The sequence below is a fragment of the Trichinella spiralis genome (genome assembly GCF_000181795.1).
Source record: "Trichinella spiralis strain ISS 195 chromosome Unknown Scfld2, whole genome shotgun sequence".
Classification (NCBI taxonomy): Eukaryota; Metazoa; Nematoda; class Enoplea; order Trichinellida; family Trichinellidae; genus Trichinella; species Trichinella spiralis.
The window spans coordinates 8,076,600-8,104,485 of NW_003526941.1; the positions used below are offsets into that span (position 1 = coordinate 8,076,600).

The 27,886-nt window shown below is 31.6% G+C and overlaps 7 protein-coding genes across 7 annotated transcripts; 4 read left to right on the plus strand and 3 right to left on the minus strand.

The window, feature by feature from the left end:
* Positions 1-33: 33 nt before the first annotated feature.
* On the minus strand, positions 34-3,383 carry Tsp_06833 (retinol dehydrogenase 13). The gene is made up of 13 exons (XM_003380631.1): positions 3,276-3,383; positions 2,900-2,974; positions 2,766-2,780; positions 2,587-2,706; positions 2,457-2,530; positions 1,510-1,611; positions 1,126-1,448; positions 965-1,069; positions 821-911; positions 631-797; positions 341-566; positions 168-255; positions 34-99 (listed from the first exon to the last, which is right to left on the minus strand). Exons 1-13 carry the CDS (start codon positions 3,381-3,383, stop codon positions 34-36), a joined length of 1,560 nt encoding a protein of 519 aa, XP_003380679.1.
* Positions 3,384-5,565: 2,182 nt separating this feature from the next.
* On the plus strand, positions 5,566-9,434 carry Tsp_06834 (potassium channel subfamily K member 1). Its single transcript, XM_003380632.1, has 5 exons — positions 5,566-5,803; positions 8,450-8,590; positions 8,687-9,052; positions 9,127-9,260; positions 9,321-9,434. The coding sequence occupies exons 1-5, from the start codon at positions 5,566-5,568 to the stop codon at positions 9,432-9,434; spliced, it is 993 nt and encodes a 330-aa protein (XP_003380680.1).
* Positions 9,435-10,034: 600 nt separating this feature from the next.
* On the minus strand, positions 10,035-10,577 carry Tsp_06835 (transcription state regulatory protein AbrB). Its single transcript, XM_003380633.1, has 3 exons — positions 10,499-10,577; positions 10,158-10,348; positions 10,035-10,043 (listed from the first exon to the last, which is right to left on the minus strand). The coding sequence occupies exons 1-3, from the start codon at positions 10,575-10,577 to the stop codon at positions 10,035-10,037; spliced, it is 279 nt and encodes a 92-aa protein (XP_003380681.1).
* Positions 10,578-11,605: 1,028 nt separating this feature from the next.
* Positions 11,606-14,859, plus strand: Tsp_06836 (suppressor of SWI4 1-like protein). Its single transcript, XM_003380634.1, has 12 exons — positions 11,606-11,635; positions 12,044-12,154; positions 12,182-12,282; positions 12,348-12,436; positions 12,712-12,845; positions 12,920-12,982; positions 13,407-13,779; positions 13,869-14,057; positions 14,114-14,138; positions 14,255-14,362; positions 14,447-14,560; positions 14,646-14,859. The coding sequence occupies exons 1-12, from the start codon at positions 11,606-11,608 to the stop codon at positions 14,857-14,859; spliced, it is 1,551 nt and encodes a 516-aa protein (XP_003380682.1).
* Positions 14,860-15,138: 279 nt separating this feature from the next.
* On the minus strand, positions 15,139-15,942 carry Tsp_06837 (CDGSH iron sulfur domain-containing protein 2-A). The gene is made up of 5 exons (XM_003380635.1): positions 15,931-15,942; positions 15,662-15,696; positions 15,587-15,627; positions 15,291-15,496; positions 15,139-15,225 (listed from the first exon to the last, which is right to left on the minus strand). Exons 1-5 carry the CDS (start codon positions 15,940-15,942, stop codon positions 15,139-15,141), a joined length of 381 nt encoding a protein of 126 aa, XP_003380683.1.
* A 268-nt stretch (positions 15,943-16,210) lies between these two features.
* Tsp_06838 (hypothetical protein) lies at positions 16,211-18,085 on the plus strand. The gene is made up of 8 exons (XM_003380636.1): positions 16,211-16,271; positions 16,336-16,463; positions 16,521-16,595; positions 16,653-16,800; positions 17,217-17,350; positions 17,526-17,547; positions 17,749-17,870; positions 17,987-18,085. The coding sequence occupies exons 1-8, from the start codon at positions 16,211-16,213 to the stop codon at positions 18,083-18,085; spliced, it is 789 nt and encodes a 262-aa protein (XP_003380684.1).
* A 1,056-nt stretch (positions 18,086-19,141) lies between these two features.
* Tsp_06839 (SPT2 chromatin protein) lies at positions 19,142-22,375 on the plus strand. The gene is made up of 6 exons (XM_003380637.1): positions 19,142-19,226; positions 19,294-19,918; positions 20,327-20,941; positions 21,170-21,592; positions 22,070-22,122; positions 22,326-22,375. The coding sequence occupies exons 1-6, from the start codon at positions 19,142-19,144 to the stop codon at positions 22,373-22,375; spliced, it is 1,851 nt and encodes a 616-aa protein (XP_003380685.1).
* The last annotated feature ends 5,511 nt before the right edge of the window (positions 22,376-27,886 follow it).

Genomic DNA, 27,886 nt, shown 5'->3' on the forward strand with positions numbered 1-27,886 from the left:
TTTCAGAAGAAAATTCACGTTTTAAATTTTTCATCATTTCTCCTGTTCCACTTCTTCCCGTGGCTTTTGTTGAACATTGTTCAAATATTGTTGTAGAACCTAAAATAAAAGCACAACAAACAAACAAACGAAAATTGGAATTGTGCATTAGAATATTATTTTTCTACTTCATTTGCTTTTGTCCATTTTTCAGCCGTCATCCAAAGTCTCAACTGCGTTCGTGGATCGTTCACTTCTTCGCCGAATTCCATTTGCCTGTACAAAGACAACTTGTTCAAATTGGATGTGGAAAATATTTTCAAAAAGTTGAAATAAACAAAAAAAAAGTTTACTAAATTACGAGCAACATTTGGCAGCTTTATCATAGCGAAATGTGCAGCCGGATTTGTCGGCATACTCGGGAGATATGGCGACGTTCAGTACAACGTTAGCCGCTTTGTCGACCGATTGCAAACCCAACTTTCTGGCAGGCCATGATACCAGTCGTACAAATTTGCTTTTCACATGGCGGCCAATTGCCGTTTCCGTGTATCCAGGAAAAACATCATTCACCGTTACATCTGAATCTGAAACAAGACCACACCTTCTTCACGAGAATACATGCTGCTCGGCCAGGGTTTCAAGACTTACTTTGAAGACGTTTGGCCAGTTCTCGTGTCCAAATCACCGAAGCTAATTTACTCCTTTCGTATGCTTCTTTTCTTGAACACTGTTCAGCGTTGAAATCGTCGAAATTTATTTCTGCCCTCAAAGTGGAATAATTATTAGGTTTATCAAGCCACCGATTCGAACTGGTGCTGTGAATTGATGAACAACAAACCTTTTGCAGGACGCATCGGTGAGATTAATTATTCGACTCGGTGCTGATGATTTCAATTTGTCAAGCAACAGTAACGTCAATAAAAATGGTCCTGAACAAAAATATATTTAAATTTCCAAATACAACATGTACAAATTAGCTAACCAAGAAAATTCACGCTGATGTGAGGTTCGAAACCGTCGACTGTCGGCAATGGCACCGCGTACATAACGGCAGCGTTGTTGATAAGCAAATTGACTTTCGATTCTTCTACAATTTTGAATATGAATTGAAATGAAAATTTTCAAAAATTTCCACCATTGAACCTCGATTGATCATTTCGGCAAATTCGGCTACGCTTTTCAACGACGCGAGATCGCAGTGTCGACAAACGACACGCTTGTTGCGCGTCTGCAAAATGATGTTTCGTCTTTCTTCTTTGCATTTTTCCATATCCCGGCAAGCCATGATCACACGAGCGCCCAAAACAGTTGAACAAATTAACAAAAAGCAATTATGCAAATCGTACATACCAGCTTCGGCCAGCTTTTTGGCCGTCGCTTGACCAATACCCGACGTGCTGCCGGTAACTATTGCTGTAACGTTGTCCAATTTGCGATCAATTTTGTACTTGCAAGCACTGTATTCTCTGAAAAGAATCTCATATTAGCCCAATACAGGCGAATTAATTATTTCTCGTATAATTTTACTTGTAATACATACCACCACCAATGAGAACCGTTGCGGCGCATGAAGTAAGGAAAAAAGGACCTCGAAGAAGATGACGACCAAAACTCATGCTGCACAACCTTCTGTAGTAATATTGTCAATGAAGTAATATTTACAGTTGGCATTTGGAAAGATAATGAAAACTGAACTGAACAGGAAAAAAATAACTTTACAAATTTAAAATCAGAAAGAACATTTTTCACGCATAAAGTGATACAAAAAAAATCAACCAATTATCACGTATAGACAACAGAAACATCTATACTTGAATTTTCTGTTGCATTAGTTAAAATTAAAAATAAATATTACATCTTCACTTGAAAATTTTCACTACATCAAAAAAGTATTAAATTGTCATATTCATTCATGCATACAGTGATTAGTATAACTCAAGTACAAATTAAAAGATTCAAGGTGTTTATTTCAAACAATTTGCTCAAAAAAATTATGCTGTTCAATTCAAATTTCAAAATATATTTCACAATATCATCAAATATAATTTGCACATTTATCAGTGTTTTTATTAGCTTAGGGGTCATTTTAGTAGAAATAAAAATTCTGCGTGTTCAGTGATTGGTTTAAGCGTTGATTGGTTAGTTTTAAGTTTAAACAATTATAATGTTCAGCATTGTTTAAATGAAAAGTTTTAAAGTGAATATTTATTTAACATTTGTTAATCAGTTCGATCAGTTTGTTTGTTGCGTGCTCAGCTAGAGAACACAGGCCAATTTCGATCCGAGTGTTAAAAGTCAAGTTTTGTTTCAATTGGAATTTCGTTTATGCGAGAAAATGGATGACGATAAAAATTATGAATGTTTGAAATTCACCATTAATGTAGTGAATCGCCGATGTGGTTTGGGATTGAAGAACTGCAATGGAAAAGTTGTTGTATCCAAGTTGATGGAAGATTCAGCGTCGGCCGACAAACTCAAAGTTGGCGACATCCTCCTGAGCATAAATGGGGAAACGTTTAAAAATAAAGCCGAATGCCGGAGATTGATACTGAAGACAAATAAGGTTTTCGATATTGAAATCAAGCGCAAGAAAGAAGTGCAAACTGGAACACCGCTCCACGTGCCGATGGATTTACTGAATCTCATCGACACGTCATCATTGTCCTTTACGGCCGTGGAGTTGGACCAGTTGGTATGAGTTATCTTTTTCCCCCCAAAGTTATGCTAATTTAATTTTTACATATTCTTTTAGCAAGATGATCAATCTCCAAAGCAACAAGTACCACGTAAGTGCTTTTCTGAATATGAAAAAATAATACTTTCATTTATTCAATTTCCCTACAATCATAATTTATTTAAATTTCAGCAGAAGTTGAACAGAAGGAAGTAGAATTGAAACCGAATTGGGATAATTTACCAAGCGATATCCAGAACATCTTGAAAAATAGGCTTCATCAATTTGAAATGGAAATGGAGCAAAAGGCGGAAAGTCCTGAAACTGCTCAGCCAGTTCCAAATTCAGAAAATAAAGTAACCCTCAACAAGCATGTCACCACTTACAGCATAAAGAGTGATGTTAAGAAAAAATTTTTTTAAATCGAACTGCAATTAACAATAAGCTGTCTGATATTTATATGAAATTTCAATATATTTTTTTGTATAATAAATCATCTTAAATTTAAACTTTGTTTTCATTTCAATGATAAAACTGGATTAAATTTTGTGAAGTGATTGATGAGAAGGTGAAAGACTGATTTACAGTTTTGCATACTGTAACGGGGAACATAATTAACTCTCCAGTGGCGCTTCAAAAATGGCGTGGTGAAATTGAAACAAAATGAATAAATTGACGTTCCACTTTGAAAATTATGCGTCAGACGGTATAATTGCTGACAAGCCATGCGAAAATAGTCATTGAGACAAATTTCGTCCACTGATTTGAAATGAATTTTATATTCTGAAATTGTGTGCGTATTTGCCATGCACAAGATGAATGAGAAAAGAAATTACATTTTCCAAGAGTGTACTGTAGTGATTTTGAATCAACGAGTGAATGTCTGCATTATTTAAATTTCTGCGATAGAAGTGATTATTATCGAATTAATCAAATGAAGCGGTAATAACAGCGGCATGATTTGAACGCCATCCAACCGATTATTGAAATTAACCTCTCCAATCAGACCATTCTGCTCACTCTGCAGCATTACAACAAAGCTGCCGGTCCATAGTGGAGGTATGTTTCAATTTTTTTGCTGATATTTTGAAAATAGTTTGATTTTGTTTGTAAATTTGTTTAAAAGAAAATTCTTTTGAATTGTTACCCAACAGAAAATCAGTGTGAAAATTGTGTAGGACTTTTTCGAAAATTTTAATTACAATTACATCAGCTTTACATATGTATGTTTATCTGTTTATGAAAGTGAATTTTAATAGAATAGAATTGCATCGAGAAAAGCAGGCAGTATTTTAATGGCTGTTGCTTTGTTTATTTATTTGATTTTCTGATCCATTAATCGGTTAATAAACAGTAGTCTCTGCTCAGTTGTATGAAAGCGCTTTATTGAATATAATTGAACGTGAGCTTGTTGAGAAAGACAACCGAGCAATTTTTTCCAACAAATTTAGGTAAAAGTTTCCCATAACTTACAATTTATTGCAGTTATGTGAATGTGGAAATTAATTACAATTAAAAACTGCTGATGAAATTAATTATACAAGTATTAGATCAGTTTGCATTGTAAAACTACGTATCAAATGAATATTCGTTTAGAATAAGCATTTCCTGTTAATTGATAATTTTAATTAAATAATTATATTTTTAAACTTCTTAATGTTGTTTTCGATCACTTTAATTTAAAAAATATTTTTCTTTGGTTGACAATTCTAAGTTGGCGTTCAACTGTAATTTGTGACAATCAAGCTTGTTGAAAATAATTGAAATTGATTTTTTTAAAAATGATGTAATATATTTTTCAAAAGTCATAAATTTATTTGTTTCTTTTTTAAATTATTTTCCTATAGTGAGTTTGATTTTTTAGACAGATTTTGTATGCGTAAATTGTGAATTTTAATTCACGAACTGTATTTCTTATTTTATTAGTAAAGTTGATATTCTTCATCGATCATAATTGATATTCTTGAATAACAAGTGTTTATTCTTTGTTTGTTGGTATTGTTGTTGGTTGTATTTTCTGATTGATTATTATTGCAATATTTTTCTAAAATTATGTGATGTCTTCTTGTATAACTGTATTCAATGAATTTTATAAATAAGCATTATCGAACAGTCTATTGTTTCACTTGATATATGTGTCGTAGTGATTATTCTCATTGTGCTTGCATAGGTCGTCGTGGTTGTTTATCAATTCTGCTATAGAACTATGGCTTTATTAAATCTCATGACGTGATTTATATTTGTTTCAAGTAATACGCATGAAATGAAAAAGCATCAAATAAAAGATTCCTGAAATGCAGGATGAATAATCGCTTCCGTGTTATTATAAATTCGCTTTGGGTGAATTTTAATTTATCATTATTTTTACTTATTTCGAGAACTTTACAAATGTGTATAGTTTATTTTATTTTAAAAAGAGTACAATTACTGATTGAGTAAGTGAAAATCAATTGACGAGTGTATCAGTGGTAAAAGAATGAAATGAAGTAAACTGTGACAGTTGTGAAGTTATTTATTTATTTATTTACATTATATCGTATTTTATTTGTAGTTTTAGTTATATTGATTACGCGATGTCATGATGTGCCCAGGTGGCGGAAAAAAGCATCGATCTTGTGGTTCTATTTTGACGTCAACAGCGCCGCCTAGCGCATAAGATTCGCTTTTCTATTTTACCGGCCGGCTCTATTTAGTTTTCTTTGAAAGCGTCGATGAAAGAAGAAGCACTCTTCGGGCTAGTTTTTCTCGTGGCTTAAATTGAATTGTAAGATATTGAACTGGTGAAACATTGAAATATTGAAAATTGTTGCATTTCTGTTTTTTTCATAGATAATTATTATTTCATTTTTCATAATTTATAAGAAGGAGATATTTGCTATTTTCTGGATATAAGAGTGAGAAGAAAGAAGATGGGTTTGGAATTCATGGCCAGCTATCACCGGGCCGGAGCAGGATCAGTCAGAGAGCAGATATGGATTCGTCTGTATCCGATTCGTATGCTGTTGCTTTTTGTTTTCTTCATCGTCTATTTGGCTATTGGGGCGGCAATTTTTGTCGTCGTCGAAGCACCCTATGAACGCAATGAAATACGCAAATTGGTACGTCTGGTCGACAATTTCATAAATTCCCATAAAACGTGTTTAATAAGTAAGTTATGATTTTTTATTATTATTATTTTTTCTAGTTTTTTATTCATCACTTTCCTCTAAATATTATACTATTAAGAGATTGACAATTGAACATTGAAATAATTGTTCAGTGTTAAATTACTTAATTTTTTCGTGTGCAAAAAGAAAGTTGAGTTAATTGAATTATTTATTTCTGATTTATCATTCTAGTGTTGTCGAGAGTAGACAGTTCTTTCTCTCCATTATTAATTGTATATATTGTTGTTGTGTGAATGAATTAAATTAAATTAAATTAGTTAAATCGATGTTAAAATATTGTATTCTTTGTATCTGTTTTGAATTCAAAGGGAAATATGTGAAATTGTGAAGCTGGTGGAGGAGGGAGAGAAAAGCTGCCTGTGCCTTCTCTATTTTAAAATGCAGTCTCAGTTGACGTTCTTCAATTGCTTTTTCTTTCAATAGCCGTGAGTAAAAGTGAAATTGGACGTCAGCTGCGGAGAGTGATTTAGTCAGACGAGGGAAAAAATATAGTCAAATAAAAATTCCCATCTTCTCATTTTGCGTTTTATTCATCTTCTGCCCCTCTTCGAGAAGTTGTCTTTATCGACTTTATAGCTTCTGCTTTATGCTACCGGTGTAACGAAAAAATAACCACTTTCACTTTTACTGAAACAATAATCTATTATTATTATTATTATTATTATTATTATTATTGTTGTTGTTGTTGTTGTTGTTGTTGTTGTAGTTTATTTGAATAGATGCAACCCAGTGCGCCCACATTTTTTTCTTGTTTACATTGTCTTATCACATTACAGTCCAAGTTTCAAATGCTGATCATTATTTATTTATTATAATTTTCTAAAATAAATATTAGCAGTTGCTAAGCAGAAAAATATTTTATTCCTTTTCATGCTACATTTAATGCTTAATTGTCATAATTGATCTATTTTGTGATTGTCAAACGGTTCTTATTTTTAGAACTTGTCACTTTTTTTAATAATTATTATTGTTGGCAAAAATTGTTCTTCACATGTTCGTATACATTTCTACCCGTTTCTTTTGACAACGTCAATATTTCATATTTGCATATTGTACAATAGTAGAACACACGCATATTCCTTGACAAATAGTCAGCAGCAAAAATGTTTTTGATTTGTAAATATTATTGCTAATGGTAAATTTTATTTGTGTTTTATTTGCAGATTTTTTTGTTAAAATTAAAATAGTTATGTAATGTGTGAATTTTGAAGGTACTTTTCAGAATGATTATGCAACGTTAATTAATTATTTGAAAAAAATAGGAAGAGAGAAGGTTTTATTTTTGGTTTTTAATATAAAGAAAAGAATTTGTTTTTATAGTATTTGCATAAGGTTGTATCGTTTTATTCGTTTCAACAATGCACATTTTGGATTGTAGATGATGATTAAATAATTAATATAAGGGTATTTTGTGTATAATTTGCGATCAGGTATATTTTTAGTTGTTTAATTATTATGATTTAATTGTAAATTGGAATTGTTTGTGAAGGTTTTTGCAAATTGATCTTTTGAATTGGAAAGGGTTTTCTTAGATTTGCTCTAAAATTATTTGCTAACAGACAGTGAGCGAACGTCGTAGGAGGAGTTGAGTGAGTGAGTCAGTTAGTCAGGCTTTGTCCCGGTGGCGATACTTCTTGTTAGAGGAGAAGAAGCGGCAGTTGGTACAAATCAATAGTCTTTACGACCGGCATATGTATATATATATATATATATATATATATATATATATATATATATATATATATATATATATATATCAGTATATGTATATGTATATGGTGCCGCCGCGTTTTCGTATCATTTGCTGCGATGCAATCATTTGTGGACTTGTCGAAGTGGAAAGAGATAAATAGCAGCAGCACTATGGATATCGTCCAATTGACTAATTCAAGTCTTTTCTATTTCGATCAACAGCAAACAATATGCAGTGCTTAAGATTTTTCCCCAAACATTTACCACAATGCGCGGGCATCTGGAGAATCAACAGCAACCGTCCAAGGGTGAAGCGAGAATGCTTCAATAATAATTATAATAATAGAACATTGTTATTATTCAAAATATTGCTCGCGTGTGCTTTGAACAGTTGATGATCAGCAACAACAACAACAACAGTTATCATTTAGCATTAAGAATCCGATGTTTATCAGCTTTTATAATATATGTAAATTGGCAAAATAATCTTTGATTTTTCTTCACTCTTAGCAGCACGCAAATTCATTTCATTTATTCATTTGTGATCACGCCATATCATCATTATGATTTTTTTAAATCATTTTATTTGAAACCAAATTACTACAATTACCAAGATTATAGATGAAATGTTGTTATGAAACTGCATTATTATTTTTCTTTTTAATGTTCATAATTCTCCAGTTTTGTGTATTGGAAAAATCTTCTCTACACGTGACAATATTATTATATTCTTATTGACAATATAGATTTATTTATTACAATCAGATATGTTATTAATGAAGCGACGATTTTATTTATGATAATAAATTGCAATTGATTATTTTCTTATACATAGTACTTTCTTCACATTAGCGTAATAGCAGTTGAAAAAATAGCAAAAAAGAATTTTTTTGCTTAAAATTCACTTCCATTTAATAATTCAGTTATTTTTTAGAATCTGAATTTCTTGAACTGCTATCTTCAGTATCATCCGCAGCTGAGCGAGGTGTTTCTGTGGAGTTGAATGGTACAATGGAGTCGAATTGGAACTTCGGTCAATCGTTCTTCTTTTGTGGAACATTAGTTAGCACTGTTGGTATTGAATAGAAGAAAAAACATTTAAAAAAATTATTATCATAATTTTTAAAATTACAATTAGGTTATGGACGTATTTCACCGGTCACGTCAACAGGCAAAGCGTTTACAATAATTTATTGTATTTTTGGCATTCCGTTATTTCTTGTCCTTTTGTCCGCTTTTGTGGATCGCATTCGACTTCCCGCCAACTGGCTTTTGGAGAAGTTGACCATTCGATTTGGACATCTTTATCATGAATCTCAAATTCGCCTATTTCATCTTGCGATGATCACGTTGCTTATTCTGATGTCACTTTTCGTTTTGCCTGCGGCCGTATTTCAATCGATCGAAGACAATTGGACATATTTGGATGCTTTTTATTATTGTTTCGTTTCATTAACCACAATTGGCTTGGGTGATTATATTCCCGGTGATAAGCCGAATCAAAAATTCAGAGAAATTTACAAAATAATGACAACAGGTATTATTCAGTTGTTTTTATTCATTTTAATCAAAGTAATTATATAGTTTTAAGTATCGATTCAATTTTTTAAGGTTATTTGATTATTGGTTTATTGGGTATGATGCTTTTCCTTTCTGTTGTTTATGAAGTTCCAGAATTGAATGTTAGTCGATTTCTGATTAGCGACACTGCCGATTTAGCTGAAAAAGAACGACTCAGAGCTTTGGTAAGGAAATATATTATCCTTTTTGTATGCAAATTTAATTGCATATTAGTAAAATTTTAGAATTCAATGGAACCAAGCTATACTCGGCATTTGGATGAAAGTGACACTAGTCAACTGACTCCTGATCAACCAGGCTACACAAATCCTATGCCTGATTATGAATATGGATATTAATATTTACATTTAAAGAAGCTTTCTTTTTTTAGCACTTTTTTTAATTTTTGTCAATTCAATTTCAAATCTTTGGAAGCTACTATTCTTCTTCTGCTTTTTTGTTACTGCTATTACGGCACAGGAGAACCATCCGTTATGAAAATTTGCCTCCAGCTTTTCTGTCCAGTGAATAATAAAGCAAAATTTCTTTGAAAATTTGCAAATTGCATTTTTGATCTGGTAAGACTACTGAAATATTAATTTGTTAAGTAAGTTTGTTGTTGTTTTTCTATTATTCAGGAATAATTTTTATGATAAAAACAAAAAGATATTAATAAGTATGTTTTATTCCAATGTTAATTTTATATGGTGTGAATTATCTTCTATTATCTTCAATTCACTTTAGCCAATAGGCCTCAGTGGCCGTGGTCTAAACGGAGGTGGAGGCCTGTAATATAAGTTGAGCATTCTTTGACACTGAAGCAGGTCTTCACGTCGTCTTCCAGATACTTTAGCATCCTTTAACAGAATTTTTTAATGACAGACATTTCCTCTTGTTAATTGTTTTCATTTTTACAAATTCAAAAATCAACATTGCACCACTAAATGCCAACTGACTATCTAATGCACCTGAATAATTAATTGCATATACTGATATGATATGCAATAAAAGGGGGAGACTATTTTTTTTGATGAACTACTCAATCTGAAATATTTCGTGAAAAGGAAATTTGTGCTACGTACTTTTTTAATTTTTCTGACCACTTTTAGATAATCTTTTCTTAATGATGGTGGATTGATGTTTGAATTGCGAATCCATTTCAATTGCTGATCAGCTACATCAGACAGTACTTGACAAGCATTTTTTGGATTGTAATGGTAATTCAGCGGGCTCACATTGCCATGTAAAGCTGCAATTCCTCTCGTGATAATATCTGTAAATAAATTAGAGATTAAATTAAATTAAAATTTTTACTTATTTTTAAACTATAGTAATATTTTATTTGGTTTTTCAATTGCAACTAAGTATGCAGTGTATATTTATTTATATTGAATTTGTAACAATGATAGAAATGATTAAATACCGAAATCATAGGGTGTAAAAAGAATCGATTCAGTTAGCCACGCAAAAAGTAAGAGCAGAAAAACAGTTGCTTTCGACATTTGTTGAATGGAAACTTTCAACAAACTGGCGTGCAGAATATGCTCAGCATCACTTTATAAATACTTGGTCTTTTTTAGATCAGTCCTACATTAGAACGAATATAATAGGGCGTATCTGACGTTCGCACCGGTTTCAAAATTGCCACTGACGTGCTGAAAAGTTTTATTTTTCACATTTGTGAAAGTATTATTGTAAAATTCTTTCAAAAGTTTCTGATTGGCTGCACGATGTTATATGCAAATGTGAATTTTTAATTTTATACTACAACGAAGAAACACTTTGAAGTAAATAAGAAATAATTCGCAGTTTTGTTAAGGTATACTTTTGAAAAGTCGCCTTTATTTTATAATCAAGTAATTAGTTTATAACTTTTGAAAAAGCATCGAGGTGTAAATAGATAGACAGCGTGGCAACTTGCAAACCGCATCCAACATTGACAACTTGGAAATAAGGTTAGAAAGTGGCAGCAGTTTGTTGTAAGCTTGACATCAAAAGAATAATTTAAAAAATTAATCAAGCACGTTCGTATATTTTATTGGCAATTTGTAAACTGTGAGCAACTGAGTATGCTCAGTTTGTGTGCAACAAACAAAATGAATGATTCAAATTTACTGTTCGAGCAGCTGCACTAACAACGAGCATTACCGACAAAATTACCTTACTGCTTTTATGGCTTTTTATTTCATCAGTAGCAGTTTTATGATGATCTGATGTTGACCAGTAACCAAGTCATTGTAATGAACTTTTAAATGGAAACGCTTTTTTATTGATTTTTCATTGCTGTGATGCTGTGTCAGAACTGATTTCACATCATAGTAGTTGCACATTCTGCAACTCAAATACATATATGCTAATAATATATTAAAATGAAAAATTCAATTTCAAATAAGAATCCAATTTTAAATATTTTGTGTTTAAAAGATAACCCATAATCAATCATGTTTAATTTAATTTAATTGTAAAATTTGAACTTGATTAAGTATACTGTGGCTACTGTAATTGTTAGCAAGGTTTCGATTTTTTTATTATGGAATATATTCCGTATGTCACTTGTAACGTTTATTTCGATTTAATCTTACTGCTTACTTAGTGCTATACATCTTCCTTATGCAAAATTTATGTTTTTTTGGTTTCTTCTAGTCCTATACAATCGTATGATAAACAGGTATTAGTTTTCTGGGAAGACAGTTTTATTTTCATGTTATAATAAAATAACTATTGTTATATTGTTTTTTGCATCCAAATCAAAAAAATATGAGCTTTCCAATAAATGTAAATGCATATATTGTTGATGGAATAGAGTGAAGCTATTTTTATTTTATAGCTTCAATGAATGCTGAGAATATAAATGGCAATGATAAAACTGCCAACTCCAGTATCAGGAATGAAAATCCAGACTCGGTGATAATTTGAATTTATGCTACGCATGCAGGCTTCATGTTCCTAGCATAATTTTGTACTTTAGGGTAAAACTGTAGCGGAAACATCGGATAAATTCGTAATGCGTCCTAGTACAGCTTTGTGTCTTCGATGGTGGAAGTTCAAAAAAGTGAACGATAATTTTTGCTTGCTTTTGGTTTGTTTAATTGAAATTGTTTTATAGCAGCGAGATTTACTGAAAGCTGAAAAATCGGAAATAGTACCTGTTAAAAAATCTCCATTTAAAACTTCAAGTTTTGCAGATAGCAGTGCAGTACAGAAAAGGTTATTATACTGAATAGCTGATGAATTGATTCATTTGTTAATATTTATTTTTTCTTTTTTTATAGTTTTCAGGATACTTCCATAAATGTTTTACACAACAGTAAATGGCAATATTCGAATAGAAATAAAGCTCAACGTCGTTGGTCTCAAGAAGGTAAGAGAATTGAAACCAGTAAATTTTCTTTTTTGTTTCAATATTCTGAAGTTAATATGAGCTTTGAAATTATTTAAATGGTGGAAAAAACTTTATGTTATTAGTTTTCAATCGATATTTTAATTTTCTCGTAATTTCCTTTTTTTAAGTATTATTTGTTAACGAATGTAATAAATTTGATTTGTAAATTTTGTATAAAAATAAAAGTTTTGTGGATTGTAATTATTTTTGTTTTTTTAATAAAAGATGTCCACTTAGCAGTGAATTAATTTTAGATACGAATAAATTTTACGAACTGTTGGCTGCAATGGGTACGGACTTTGATTTGATGAGTCACTGCTTTCCGGGTTTCAGCAGAAATGAGTTGAAGAGAAAATTCCAATATGAAGATCGCAAAAATAGGGAAAAAGTGGAACTCGCATTAAGTATGATTTTTTTTCTTTTTATAAATTTTTCTTAATTTGAAAAAGTTGATTTGTTTAGAAAATCAAAAATGGAAAAGCAATACGTGAACAATGTGAAGATTATCCATGTGAATTTGTTACTGTATTTTTTTATTTTTTATAACAATGAAGTGATAGAATGATGAAATTGATCTTTTGTGGATGAATTATGATCAGGACAAGTTTTGTAATTTTATTTGTGAAATTCATGTTTGCATGATTAATTTTACAGCAAACTTTTCAGACAAATGTGCTCAAAGTGTTATTATTATTTTTTTTAATTATCAATAAAATTGTGCATGCTGCAATTGTTGTTCTGTTGTTCATGTTTTGTTACATGGTAATATGTACTTTGCGAATGAATGTTGGTTCTTTTTCTTTACGATGATGTAATATTTAGGCGAATATCAGAGAGGAGAGAGAGATTAACAATGGCCAGAAAAAGACGAGTAATGATTTTCTTTTGTTTAAAAAAATATGATAATTTAAAATGAAAATTGTTTTTTTAATTTGTGTTATTTTTTGAGGGAAAAATGGTTCGACGTGCCCGAGCTTCGGCCGGATGTCAGGAGCCGGAAAGTTTGACGAAAGCTCCACATTCGTTCATTTTTCACCGTGGTCGAGTTGGAAGCTATGTACGTCATCTCATTGGCGATTTGCGCAAAACTTTCAGTCCATTTTCGGCGGCAAAATTGAAAGTTGGCAACTGCTTTGGTTGTGCATATTCGGCTTCATGTGGCTGTTTGTTGTTGCAGGTTCGGAAGAGCAATTCGTTGAAAGATTTCGTCTCCATTGCCGGGCCGCTGTCGGTTTCCCACATGCTAATTTTCACACGGTCCGAGTCGTTTTTGAACATGCGTCTCATAAGACTTCCACGTGGACCAACGTTGATGTTTCGTGGTAAATGGAATTGACTGAATGCAAATGAAAATGCTTTTTCTCACCGTTAATATATATATATATATATTACCGTTGTTTGCTTTTTGCAGTGTTGGAATATACTTTGGCAAAGGATGTTGTATCGGCACTTCGCAAATCTGTACATTCCAAATGGCAGCCAAATTTTTCACCATTGTTAATTTTCAACGGCTTCGAAAATGACAACAACAACGTGAAGCTGACGCATACGATGTTTCAGACGATGCTACCATCGTTGAATGTCGATTCAGTGAGAAGCGGTTTAATTGTTTATTTGTTGCACAAATTGGGTGAAATTTTGCAAATTTTATTGTAGATCAAGTTGAACAACATTCGACGATGTGTTTTGTTCACTTATGACAAAGAAACGGAAGAAATTGATTTTCGACAATAGTGATTATTATTATTATTCAATATTTTTCATTATGAATTGAAATATATTTTGTTTTTTTTTCAGTGCGATCAAAGTGGTACCAAGTGGGGTTAGCAAGCAGGCGAAAGTTTTCTTGAAAAACAGGGTTCCGGATCTTGGTCGTCACCAGGACATTAGCGATTTCTTCATCAAGTATATTTTTTTATTATTCATTTGGAAATGTTACCTTATAATACATAAGCTGCGATGACGATGTGGTGCTTTTCCAATTTTCAGGCCACAATATTTGAGTGAAAGTGAACAAGAAGGTGAAGTTGAAGGCAACGTGGTGGAACTGCCGCAGCAAATAAATGCTCCTGGATGTAAAAATGCAACTGAAGTTGCAGTCCGGTTTGTTGTTGTTCAAAAAATTAGCTTTTCCATTGCTGTTCAAGTTTTTTTTTCCATTTCAAAAGTCTGGTCTGGTCTTTTTAAGGCTAATTGAAATGGGTCCTCGTTTGCGATTGCAGTTGATCAAAATTGAAGAAGGCATTTCAAATGGTCCAGTATTGTACAACCGATTTGTGCAAACGTCTGAAGGCGAAACTAATCAAGAATTTGAAAGCACTACTACTGGTCAGTGCGAAAATGCAAAATTCAAGAATAGAAGAAGAAGAAGAAGAATAATAAAAGAATTTGTGAAAAATTGAAGAAAACGATCATACATTCAACAAATTTGCATACATCATCTTTCAATAACAACAACAACAACTGTGTTGGAATAAACAATAAACCCGAACGATGCTTTTTATTTCAAAACCACTACATTTACATTCTCAACAGAATCTCAACACAATTTACACAACGAATATAGTTGATGAGTTCTCCAGAAAAAAAAGAAAATTCTATATTGGATACTGTTTTTACAAAACAAAAAATTACTTCTTCTTCATTTCAACGAACTGGTACGCTTGGCTTAAACAAATTATTCACGGAGAACGTTTCACAATCAGTGGACCAACGTTGTCACCGGTATTTATGTTGTGGTCAGTGTGAGATCCGTCGCAAAATGGAAACTGCAACGAATACAAATGCAACAATACAGCAAATACAAGCGAAATCAAATTTATCTACTGCTAACCGATTTTGAACGCCAGCATCGACAGTAAGCTTTCAACTCGCCAATATCTTCAATATCTACCGAATGGACAATTTTTGCACTTTCCTTTTCAATGCTTAAATTCACCAACTGTTCCTTTTTGGACCCAAGCTCTGTAGATTTCGAAATCAGATAACCAGTGCAAGTGCCGACGACAAAAATGAAAAAATCGCGCGCAATATCCATAACTAAAAATGAAAATGACGATTAAATAATATGCTTCATACGAAAATTGATTCAATACTTACACGTCGGCATGATTGTACGCTCAGAACAACCGAAACCGCAAGCCTGTTCGCGATAAATTAAACGCACAACACTTTAATACAGTATATCAAAGGCATTAAAAAAACTAATGTTCAAATATTTGTTCTACAGAAATACATTTCTAAATTTTATCAATATTTATATTTATTGATGCTGTTCATTATTAATTTTTTTCACATTCAAATTCACATTTTAATAAGAAAAACATTTCATGCATAAGAAACAACAGTCTTTGTTATTTTTATTTTCAAGAAAAAGACACCTTTTTCAATTTATGAGAACTTAAAAATATTAATTTTTGCACAAATATCTAACAATTAATGCAATTTCAAAAGTCGACAATGCAAAAATTAACTTTTTTGCGCATTTCAAAAAACTGTTTTTTGAATTGAAATTATTATCGATTTCATAATAAAGTTAAAATCTATTATTATTTTTTATTAAACAAATAGCTGGGTGTAATTTGAAACTTGAATTTTTCAAATTCTCGAAATAAAAGAATGTAACTTGAATTTCATTAATGTAATTTGGGTGTTTGGTGAAATTTGTTTTTTTTTGTCTGCTCTGAGCGGTTGTTAACTGTTGCCGCATTTACTTCAACTTTATTTTCAATTATTCGAATCATACTTATCAATATGTTTGTCTTATGTTTTTATTTCTGCATGCTCATTTGTGTTCTTCCATATCCTCAGGAAAGTAAGTGTTCACTTCGTTTGAAAGCGGATTTTTTAAAAAATATTTTTTCTTTTTTTCCCTTTAGTAAACAATTATGCAGTTGGTGAATTTCCAGTGTTGGATAACAAGATTCGAAACGAAAGTGCTGTAGAATTTCCAACCGATTTACCGGATTCACTTCAAAAATTTGCCGACGATGTGCAAAATAATATTGTGCGAATTTTGTCATTATCAAATCAGTGTTTTCTTTTATTGGATTTGTGATTTTAGTTGAACGACCTCAAATTTGATGATTCAGAAAGCGAAATGCCCATTTTCAATGAATCGACTTCCCCTAGGAACACCGTATGACTGTGTACCAATCCCCTTGTCAACTTGTTCTTGGACGTTTTCATCTTTTAGACGGCAGAAGATCCGATCCACTCTGTCAATGATGTATTGAACAGTTTGAAAGATGTCATTGGGATTATAGACGATACGCAGAAAATTTTCAGAAAAACGAGACTACCGATGTTCAACAACTCTGTGAAATTTTCAACTAAAAACCTGGGTTTGCACTTTGTTTCTTTTATTTCAAAGTAGTGTATGTAATATTGAATTAATTCGTTTAAATGAATAAGGCAGATATTTGAATTTGTTTTTTTTTTAAATAACTTTTCACAAAAGACATTACTTTCATGAAAGCATAATTTTCAATTTTATAAAAAGATGTTCAAATGATCATAAGTTGAAAATTGCTAATAATAATGATGTTTTTCTAAATCAGTAAGTGAAATTATAAATGGTACTAGTTGAATAAGTTGAAAAATATGCGTTTTAAGTTTGCGTTTGAATATCCGTTTATATTAAGTATTTTTTAAATTTTTGTATAAATGAGTAATCCAAGTATTAGGTAAGTTTTATTTGATGTGATTTAATTAATACTTTTTAATTAATTTTTTAATTTTTAATTAATTTAATTAACAGACAGAAGATTTCATCAACAATTTTGTTCTGTTGATGGTAGTCAAGATTATTTTTTAATTTTCACACATTTTATTTTTCGTAACTTAAATGGCATTTTTTGTTGTTCATTACAAGCAGTGAAATCATTTTCCAACGTTTTTAAGTAAGTGTTCCATTGAAAGCTTTTACTCATAATTTCTCTTACCAGGAAGATATGTATAGAATTGTTTGTATGTGTAGAATGTAGAAGCGTTCGATTATTAAATCAATGAGATGCAACTATCAGAATTATCAGATTTTATTTTAATTTTTCAAATATTATGAATACAGAAAAAGCACTGCGCTTATAAAAGTTAGAGCCATTATACTTCTGTTGTTGATCTTGATAATGAATAATTTTACCATGTACATTTGTTAAAGCCAAATACTAAATAATTTTAGCATTTTATTTATTGTTCTCATCAGTCATGTTGAATCTGCTCTCCTAGTTTGAATTTGAATATATGTGATCTGACTTCCGTTGAATGTTCTAATCTCAAATGTGTTTTTGTAGAACATATTATGAAGATGATAAATTCTAGCGCTTCTTCATTTTTTGATGTGAAACTGGTGTTATTGGTAACATTGGTCGCTATGGTTGGCTTGATCTTTTATTTCAGTCTTGTAAAGCGGAAGGTAGATCTTTTTGTAAACACTGCTTTTTTAAATTGTTGAAACTTGAAAACCTATTGTTCAGCACGAATTTCTTTTTGGACAAATTTATTCTGCGAAATTGATCTTTTATATTATAGGTTTTCAGCGTTGTTAAGCACTTTGGATGGAAAAAATCATCACGTCGGCTAAACATCCGTTATTCAAAGCTGAATAACGAAGATCTTGAGGATTGTTGAAATAAGCGGGTTTGAAGTATTGAAATTTTGTTTTGCATGTGTTGTTACGTTACGCAATAAAATGTTGGAATGCACGATTGTTGTAATCATCTGACGAACAGTATCATTATTGACCATTTGTTTCCTATTAGCGACTTTGCAACAGTAATATAAACCATACAGGATGAGTCAACGATTGGAGAACCTCCAAATTGCACGTCTTGGCATGGTTATTCACATTCTGCAAACAGTACATACCATTTGCTTGTAATGCAGATCAATACAATAGCGATACCAGTTGAGGGAAGGTAAGGAACTGAATTACTGTTGTATTTATTTCAATTTCATTTATTTATAAAAGCCTTTTTCATTGTAAGTTTTGAATTTATCTTAATAAACAATAAAATTCAAATTAAGATTATTTCAACGTAATAATTTAAAATTTTCATTACTTAATCCACAACAGTATTGCAATTTCGTGTGTAAAAAGGGTTTTTTTAATGTGGAATTTCATTTCATGAAATGAATGCAGATCGAAAGATTGCCTGAACACTTTCTTATTAGGGAAAATTTTTTTGTATGATTTATGTTATCATGAAATAGTTACGTAATTTTTCAGCTTCGCAGTTTATATCTTAAAGAATAAGCTGTTTTAAATTCTTCCTTAAAGGGATTTTGTTTATTTTCTTTTCACTGAAGAAAACTGTATTTCATTTACCAAACTTGAAAATCAATAGCATTACAGTACAATCGTCCATCATAGAGTGTTTACTTTTACTTAAACACTTAAACATTTTGTGACCGTATGTCTACATCGTGATTGCCGGTGAATGATTTTTACCGTCATTTTCAAATTTCACTACTTTTCATTCCTAAAATTTGTTCTAACCCTTTTACCGCATAGCAGCTGATTGGTGGCCAAATAAACCGGATTACAACTTTCAACTTTACGTTCAAGGTACATTGGCCTTTTGTTTTTTCAGCAATGCAGCACCTTCTTTTCTAATATGTTCTTGGTAATGGAAAATTGACTTTTTGCCATAAGTGAATTTTTCCGTCATCTTCAACTTTGTGGATATGGATTTTCAAAAGCTCATGTACAAAGCGATGAAAAATCGCGAACAGTCTGCGAATCGAATAAAACAACTAAAGGAAGTTGAAGGTAGTTTAACCATCTTTTTTTTTATTTCAAATGATATGCATTAAAACTGAAACTTTGTTATTTCTAGAAAGGGTTAAGCAGAAGGAAAAAAGGGATGTTGAATCTATTCGACGTTTCGCGGAAGCACGGCTTGTTGAAGAAAAACATGAAGCAGAAAGGAGATTGATGGAAGAGCGACGACAATTAGATGCCAGGCGTAGAGAATTGGATCGTCAAATGGCTGCTTTGAATGCAAACCAAAAAAAAGTGCCAGTAAAGCCTGTAAAAAATATTGTACGCAATTCGGATGCTCAGCGTTCACAGCAATACGAAAAAGCGTTAGCTTTAATGGGGAGGCAAAATACTGGTAATTCAAGAAACCACAATAAAACTGTATCCAATGGACATGGTAAATTCATCTCTGATGAGCACTGTCGCAAATCGAAGACTGTTTTGAACAGCAAAGAGTTTCTTTCTGCAACATCATCTTCATCCAGTTCTGCATTTCAAAAGAAGGAAATTACAAGCAGCCTATCGGGGAATAACAGTAACAGGTCTGCTGTTATGTTGAAGAAAGATTTAAATTCCAAAGCAAAAGCTCAGAATCACAGGTTGAATCGCACTCCTATTGATTTCAAAAGTTTGATGGAAACTGCGGCTATGAATAAGAAGTTGCCTGTACAATCTTCTCATAAAGAATTGCCATCATTGCGGTAATTTTAATTTTTCTGCTTTTCCAAGGAATATTAATTATCAAACGAGTAGTTCAATGTAGCTTTGTTATTGTTAACCGTGAGAAATAATACCATGTGCTAATTGTAATGAAAGAATACATTTTCAAAAATAGAATCTTCTTTGATAAAGCTTTTGTGTTACCTTTGAAAATGTGAAGGGTAATATTTGACGATTAATCATAAATGTGATGGTATTTCATTTGGTTGAACATTTGTACAGTGTTTGAACAAGTTTATATGTGCTTAAACGTGGAAAAAAGGATTGTACCGACGTTAAATACCACGATAGCAATGAGGTTAAACAATACGATAGTTACAGTATATTTGTATTGTATTGTATTGTATTGTATTGTTTTGTTTTCTTTTGTTTTGATTTTTCGTTTTCAGGCCTGAGAAGAGAAAAGATTTGAAATTGAATTCGCAGTCCAATCCTCGACTAGTGAGAGATTCTCGAGCTGTAGTGTCGACAGGGAGAAATTTACCGAACCCCGCCAACGTGGCAACGAGTAGTAGTGCTAAATTGAAAGATGCTACTCGTTTACGGGCTACTGTAGACAATGCAAACCGAAAGGGCTCAGTTAATGGTCAACAGTTAAATGTTTTATCAAAGAATGGTCGAGGTGGAGTTGATGCTGCCAGAATGGAACATTTGAGACGGCAGCGTTTGATGAATGCCCAACGCCAAACATCGGCAAGGCTTCGTGAGGTGGAATTGCGTCGGGAACTTTTGAGAAGAAAGCAGCAGATGTTTGATTATCTGTCAAGTGAATCGTTTGATGATGAAGATGAAGAGGATAGCGATTTGGATGGTTTCATTGATGATTCTCCAATCGACGATGCTGAAGATTATTCGAAAGAAATTCGTCGCATGTTCAAATACGATCCGACCAAATATAAGCATTTGGATAAAATGGATGATAGGCGTATGGAAGCCAGTTATGCGGATATTTGTCGTGAAGAAGCGCATTCTGCGCGTATGGGTCTTTTGGAAGATTTGGAAGAGTTTCGTCGAGAAGAATCTCGAAAGAAGAAGAAGCGCTTATAATTTGCGATGAAGCAACTTACGGTTATAAAATAAATTTTTTTTTAATTTTCAGTGAAATGTTGTTTTTACATTTTATAATGCTAATTTTGCATCTATATATTTGATGAATTTGATGAATGCAGTTTTTTGATGTATGCGTTTTGAAAGGGAAAGGAAATAATATATTCTTTTATGTTTTGACAAAGCCAGTACAACATGATGGAGCAAATGAATGTGATTGACTTGATTGAGCACGTTGGGCAAGTTGTGCACGTTTGTGACTTTTTGGCTGCAGAAATGCTGCTGAAAGGCTTCAAAGAAGAGAACAATTTTGTCACAAATACTGACGACAATTTTCGTTCAGTTTTGGATAATTTGGAAAAGTTGATCAGTGCAGAAAAGAATTATCTTTCGTTGGCTTATATCCGCGATTTGAAAGTCAAAGAAGCGGAAGATGGCCCGGATGCGTTGTATGGCTGTGTTCAAGCGGAGCTGATGCACATTGCTGAACAAGCGGTTGAAGTGTCAATTGAAGAGCAACTTGTCGACTTGATTGGCGAAAGCTCCGCTTTACTCATATTACAACAGATGTGCTTGTATGCAGTTGGTCGGTTGCGTCTTATGGAATAGTAAGTATTGAATTTTATTTCCAATTATTTATTGTTATCATACTATCTCAGCTAACTGATGTGCCTATTTTTGAATATAATTTGTTATTGCATAAAAATTAGTTGAATTTTTGATCATCATCTCTTCCATCAATCAGCGTATTTACATATAGAAATAAAGAAAATTATTGAAATAAGTGAAATATTTTAAACACAATTTGTTCTTGTTTAATTTAGTTATCGCAATTTGCTTTGTATTGGTACTGGCGAAATGAAACGTCTGAAAGCCATCACAAATAACATAGAACTGGCAGTTGACGTTTACTACAAAACCCTTCCACGGCCATTTTTACTCGGCTCTCTGTTGAATAATTTAGTGTAATAAAGCATCGCTTACTCTGTTTGCATGCGACTGTCCGAATAATGGAATTATTACTAATTGTTTTCATTTTTTCAATTTTCTACTATGGATAAAAAAATGGTTTTGCAATTTGTCAGCATTATGATTGCATCAAAAATATGTTACTCTAACAAACTGACAATTCAGAAAAGTAAGTTGACGGTTTGTTTATTCATGTTAACAAAAATAAAAACATTAATTGTCTTCAAACTAATGACATTTGTTTTGAATATTAATATTATTTGCTATAAAATTGTTAAATTTGTAACAGTATTTTTGAATTTCGTCAATTGGGTTAACTGTTTTCATTTCTGTTCATCATATTATGAATATATCAAAAATTTGCATTTATAGAGATGAAAATGAAATATTGTATCGTCTTTTATTATGTCAACAGTGTTTAAGCGAAGCGAACTTTAAAGCTTCTTTCGATTATATTAGTGAAGGCTATGAACGATTATGCAAATTTGACGGCTACACTTCAGAGACTCCTATTTCAGATGAGGTGAAATAATCTTTATTTTACCTTAAATTTACTTAAATCAAGTGAAATTACTTTTATGTTTATTTTATATATTGTATATGTGTATTAAACGATCAAAGCAAATAATAAATATAGTAGGACAGTTTCTGATGTGACTGAAAAATGCCAAAGAAGATATGCATGCATTTTTTGAATATTTAGGTATTTCTTCCATCTTCCACTGAACAACGCAAAGCATATGAACTTGAATGTCCTTTGTATATATGGTACAATTCGTTTTTTGATTTTTTGATCACCAAGGTTTAAAATAATTTAATTTATACGTTTTTTGTTTGAATAAATAATAAATTTATCAATTTAGTTTGCGTTGTATTTTCATGAGACGCTAAGAAAACATGAGACAGCAAGAGTTGTGCAGCAATGTTTGAAGCGTGAACCGTTTATGCATGTTGATAGGTATTAATTATTTCAAGCAATTAATTTATTCGTCAATTCGATTGTGCAGTAAGAGAGCAAAAAAAAATTGATTTTCTTTGTTGTCTGCATTGTAGAATTTCATCATTTTGTGACATAAACGAGGCAAATATTTTTTTGTTCATCGACTCTAGAAAACTGACATACGGTCAGTGGACTGACGCTTTTTTGACTGACAATTTCCAAACTCAACAGCTTCATTATTTTTCCATTCTGTTTACTACCGAAAAGGTAAATTGATCGATATTACGCTGTTTGCTATTGTTTATTGTTTTATTTATTGGTATTATTTTTGTTGAATTGCTTTGTTCTTTGATACATTTATCAGTTTTTTTCATTGCAGATTATTGTTGTTTTAATAATTCAATAATCTCATCGAATATTAATTATTCAGAAAGAAGACAGTACCGTACCACCTGAACTTGCTCTACAATTGATCAACAATGAAGTTCAGTTTGAATCTCTGGATTACTTATTAACTTTAACAATTTTGGTAAATAATTTTTTTTTATTAACAAGATAAATTTCTTTCCAATACACTGTGTATGTAACTTAAAGAGTAAAATTTTCTCAGGTATTTTTTTATTTCTCTATTTCACCACGTTTCAGTATTTTCTGATTTATTTTTAAAATTTTCCACAGCAGTTATAATAAATAGCTAGTTTATTGAATGAATCAATTATTCCAATAAGTGAAACAGAAAAGTAGGGACAATAAATTTGCATTAATTATGTCGACATCGATGCATCACCGGCTATGAAAGATTGAATGATAATTTCAGAATGAGTTTTACGTTATTCGTCGAATCGAAGGCAGCATTTATTGTGCCTTGGCCATGAAAGCAAAAGATGAAGAAGAAGAAAAATCTGCACTAGCGTTTCTTGACGACCTTTGCAAGCGTTTACGTTGCGATGACGTTTTTGCTTCACTGCAAGTACCAATTTTTTAAAAATATCCAAAAATTCACTTTTCTCCTCATCTCTGCTTATTATATAATATGCATTTCTTTTTGACTTTGGGTTTTATCATTTCTGACACCATAAAAGTGGAAAGTAAATTTTCTGAATGCACGCTTTTTCATTGCATGCAATGTGAAAATTGAAAATAAGAGACGTGTCTATTAGAAAATGAAAATCAAGCATTACAATGCTGAACGAAATACCAGCTTGCTTAGTTGACTTTCCATGGAAGATATGTCTCGCAGATTTGAGTTACGCGCAAATCTGATTCCGCATTAAACCGAAGGTTAATAATATCTAAGAGATTGTTAACTGCACAATCTGATCAGCTTTTTTCTGATTTCTAGATATATATCTTTTAAAATCCATTTCAAGTTATTTTTCTGTCTAGCTTTTCTCTGTGCGGTTGTCAATTCTTCGCAACTGGTGCTAATTAGTATTTCTGCGCATTCTGGTCAATTTTGAAATTGTCATATTCTCCGGTTATAATTAAAATATAATGTTGTATAAATAATTGCATAATATATGGCATAAGAGATTGTTATTTTACACGTGTAATTAATTATGTTGCGTTCTGCTGTTTAACGATACGACTAGATGCAGTATTGAATAATGTTGATGTATTCTCATGTTTAGTATAGTGTATCAATGAAAGGTTTTAATAGAAGAAATGTAAATTATGTTTTGATGGGAAGAATTTATTTGTCGCTTCGTTTGTTGCAAATAATGCAAACCAGTGCTTGTTGACGTTTTTTTTGAAATGATGAAAATTCAGTTTTATATTTGTATCACAAATTAAGATTTAAAGCATTATCAAACAGCAGTAAATGAAAAGTTCCTTTTAGGTTCCACTGTGAACGTTTGTGCATCATTATTAGTGTAATCTTGTTTTCCAGATTTTCAAATTGTTCTTTCAAATATAAATATATAATATTATAGCGTACTCTAGAACGGTGTTGCTTTTCAACCTGTTCTTACAAATTTTTCATTTCGATTCTCTCCTTTCATCGATCCTATTTTGCTTTTTTTTACAATGAAAATTAACGGAGTGTTGTCAATAAAAATAACAGTGAGCGGACAATAATCATTGCAATAATTGGTAATATTGTTTTACTAGCACAGGGTAATAACATGTGTAACTGAACTTCATATTCTCAAATATTAAAGCATTTTACTACACTGTGGTGATATACAATAAATTCCACTAACTACTCAACATTAACAACCACCCGAAATAGAAATTACACCTGAGAGTCAATATCTCATTTATAGTAATTTTACAGTAATTAGAATAAACTCACAGAATGTCAAGAATAAGCAAGTGCACATAAATATGCCTGCATAGGAAAATTCATTGTATAAAACGAAGCACAAAAAATGAATTGTTAGTGAAAAATCGCTGAAAACGGATAAAACAGTCGCAGAGGGCTTTCATATCTAATTTTCACAAGAACCATATACAACAGAATGTAGCTAAACAAAAATAGCGAACGTTATTACTAAGAACAAATAAAACCTACGGCTGCAAAGCAAACAGGCGTCAAGGCCACACAAAAATTTGCATATTAACGAGACGACGCCTAACAATGATGATACAATTGCACCTGACATCAGCTTAAAAACTAATTTCATAACTTTATTTAATTTGCTTTATTTGGGCTATCTAATGGTATCAAGATATGAGGAGTAATGTAATAGTTGTTGATACCGTAAATTTTTATCTCATATATTACAGTTCATGAGATTTTACATTTCAGACTGTGGAAGTTGTTTTTGCTGATTGTAATGAAAAGAAGCAGTCGAACTTGTTTACCACAATTTTCATGCAAATTTTTATCCGTGGCCTTGACGTTTGCTTACATTGCAGCAGTTGCTCACCCCTAGCTTGAACTTTTAATATATGTATAGAACGTCGTTCAAATTCCTTTTTTATTATCAATTCACTGGTATCTGGGAGTCGAAAAGAGCATAATAGTTGTTATTGTAAAGTTGCAACTCATATAATATGTCTGCTGGGATATTAGATTAAAAGTTGTAACAGTTTTCGTTTGCTCAGCGTACTTTTTTCGCCCTTTACTTCAACAAATGATAACACGTGAACAATAGAATGAAAATACCATCAATCACAAGCAGTTTACATTACATCCCCAACATACTGCATTACCGGCGTGTATGGAACCAGGTATGAATTTAAACAAATTACCTGCTTTTTTTGAGTTGTCTTTCTTTATTTCATTACACACATTACACTGTAGATGGCCAGTTTTACTAATAATAAATCAAAGAAAAGCCTTTGAAGTGAAAATGAAAACGGTAAAGCATTGTTTTGCATGTAATTAAAGGTTTTTCATTTTTGAACATTTCAAAAATCAAAGTGACCACTTCAGTTGAGCTTTCACTGTTGATAAAGCATTTGATTATTCAATGTGAAAATATATTAAACTTTTCTTCACAGGACAAGTCTGAAATGAAAAACTTAATTGTATTCATTATAGCTTGCAGTGCATTGCGTATTTGTAAACATAGTAACAAAAACATTGAAATTTCTTCATTTTGTCACGTATTATGCAGATTATTGAATTACTATGCCAGAAATATGCAAAAAGAAGCGTGACAATGATTTGCTGTTACACAATTTGTTTCAAGTTTTCTATGTTCAAAAGATTACAATCTCTTTTCAACTTATACTTTCAATTTTAGTTTTCGATAAATGAGTAAACACTAATGCAATAATACAATGACGTAATTTCAAACGGTTCATCTATTATATAATAATGATGCATCGAAAATTTTCATAAATGATCCACGTACGTGCATTGCTTTAACCATTTGAATAATCAATAACAGACATTGTTTTGACTTTCAACTAGCAAATTTTTCAACGAATGCGTTCTCCCCAAAGGGATTATTATTTTCAATATATTACAGGGTATTATTCTATTCAGCGCAATTCGTATATACGTTTCACCATTGACCAGTGTGCTGCGCAGCATTGAATGCCTGCATGCTTTCGCTTTTCACTTGCAAATTAGCATAGTTTGACAATCAGTGAATAGTGCGCTTCTCTACTTCACTTTGTTGGCATCTGCGTGGATATGCGCCTCTATTCCGCTTTTATTACTTGCTATTTTATTATTTTTTATACACTTTTATTATATTTCACAATTATCAAACACTCAATATGTGAAATATGGAAAAGTGAAAATTTTTCTTCAGCATTCAGTTAAAATGCAATTTAAAATTAAAATCATGAAAATGTAATTAATAATTAAAAATACCGTAATATACAGTATACTTATTGCCAAATCACCGAGAAAAGGTTACAAAATAGCAGACCAATCAGAACAAGGCAAAAGTCCTAACAATAGTTCATATTTTAATTCAGTCATTTTCAATTAATTGCGTTGCGGTGCGTACCAAATTGTTCAAGTAAAGAAAATAGTATCAAGGTATCAATTGAATATTGACATACACATTTTCTTGATGTTTTTACATGTTCGTGTGTCTACGTTTAAGTATTTGATTACTTTTAATATACATAGAAATTCAAAAAAACTAACTACATATTCTCAGTTTTATAAAGTAAATTTAGTTGTTCAAAAATATTCATGTTTCAATTTGTTATTAAGCGCATACGTCTAGATATAAACGTGTAGAATACGTTCAATTTTTGAATTTACACTTGCTTGTGGCATTGAATAGGTCGAATATCAATCATTAATCGCTTAGTATTTTCTATTATGCCAAACAACGAAATACCATTTGTCGTACAGAGAATCATCAAACCTTATGTTATAACTTTATATTATATTTTCAAAATGTAGATGATCACAGACATTTGGTAAATTAAATTTTTTTTCTGCTTAATTTAGTTTAGTGTGCTTATATTTTGCTGAAAAGCATTTTGCCATGAGTTCCATTTATATAGGACATTTTTGAATTTCCAAATTTCAAATCCAGAAATGCGGAGGCGTGTTTTGACTATGTCAATGTTTTTG

Bases quoted from the DNA above. Each gene is read 5' to 3' on its own strand.
- Tsp_06833 (XM_003380631.1), bottom strand. From the start codon at position 3,383: ATGGCTTGTCAGCAATTATACCGTCTGACGCATAATTTTCAAAGTGGA. The intron at 912-964 runs GTTAGCTAATTT...ATTTTTGTTCAG, and splicing joins CATCAGCGTGAATTTTCTTG to GACCATTTTTATTGACGTTA. The intron at 100-167 runs GTAGAAAAATAA...CTTTTATTTTAG, and splicing joins AATGGACAAAAGCAAATGAA to GTTCTACAACAATATTTGAA.
- Tsp_06834 (XM_003380632.1), top strand. From the start codon at position 5,566: ATGGGTTTGGAATTCATGGCCAGCTATCACCGGGCCGGAGCAGGATCA. The intron at 8,591-8,686 runs GTATTGAATAGA...TCACGTCAACAG, and splicing joins AACATTAGTTAGCACTGTTG to GCAAAGCGTTTACAATAATT. The intron at 9,261-9,320 runs GTAAGGAAATAT...GTAAAATTTTAG, and splicing joins AAGAACGACTCAGAGCTTTG to AATTCAATGGAACCAAGCTA.
- Tsp_06835 (XM_003380633.1), bottom strand. From the start codon at position 10,577: ATGTCGAAAGCAACTGTTTTTCTGCTCTTACTTTTTGCGTGGCTAACT. The intron at 10,349-10,498 runs GTATTTAATCAT...ATTTATTTACAG, and splicing joins TTTTACACCCTATGATTTCG to ATATTATCACGAGAGGAATT.
- Tsp_06836 (XM_003380634.1), top strand. From the start codon at position 11,606: ATGGAATATATTCCGTATGTCACTTGTAAC. The intron at 12,155-12,181 runs GTTTGTTTAATT...ATTGTTTTATAG, and splicing joins ATAATTTTTGCTTGCTTTTG to CAGCGAGATTTACTGAAAGC. The intron at 14,561-14,645 runs GTTTGTTGTTGT...GGTCTTTTTAAG, and splicing joins GCAACTGAAGTTGCAGTCCG to GCTAATTGAAATGGGTCCTC.
- Tsp_06837 (XM_003380635.1), bottom strand. The intron at 15,628-15,661 runs GTTTTTTTAATG...ACTGTATTAAAG, and splicing joins GAACAAATATTTGAACATTA to TGTTGTGCGTTTAATTTATC. The intron at 15,497-15,586 runs GTTGTTCTGAGC...TTTCATTTTTAG, and splicing joins CGAACAGGCTTGCGGTTTCG to TTATGGATATTGCGCGCGAT.
- Tsp_06838 (XM_003380636.1), top strand. From the start codon at position 16,211: ATGTTTGTCTTATGTTTTTATTTCTGCATGCTCATTTGTGTTCTTCCA. The intron at 16,596-16,652 runs GTATGACTGTGT...TTCATCTTTTAG, and splicing joins CGACTTCCCCTAGGAACACC to ACGGCAGAAGATCCGATCCA. The intron at 17,548-17,748 runs GTTAGAGCCATT...GTGTTTTTGTAG, and splicing joins AAAGCACTGCGCTTATAAAA to AACATATTATGAAGATGATA.
- Tsp_06839 (XM_003380637.1), top strand. From the start codon at position 19,142: ATGGATTTTCAAAAGCTCATGTACAAAGCGATGAAAAATCGCGAACAG. The intron at 19,227-19,293 runs GTAGTTTAACCA...TGTTATTTCTAG, and splicing joins ACAACTAAAGGAAGTTGAAG to AAAGGGTTAAGCAGAAGGAA. The intron at 22,123-22,325 runs GTAAGTTGACGG...TTGCATTTATAG, and splicing joins CAAACTGACAATTCAGAAAA to AGATGAAAATGAAATATTGT.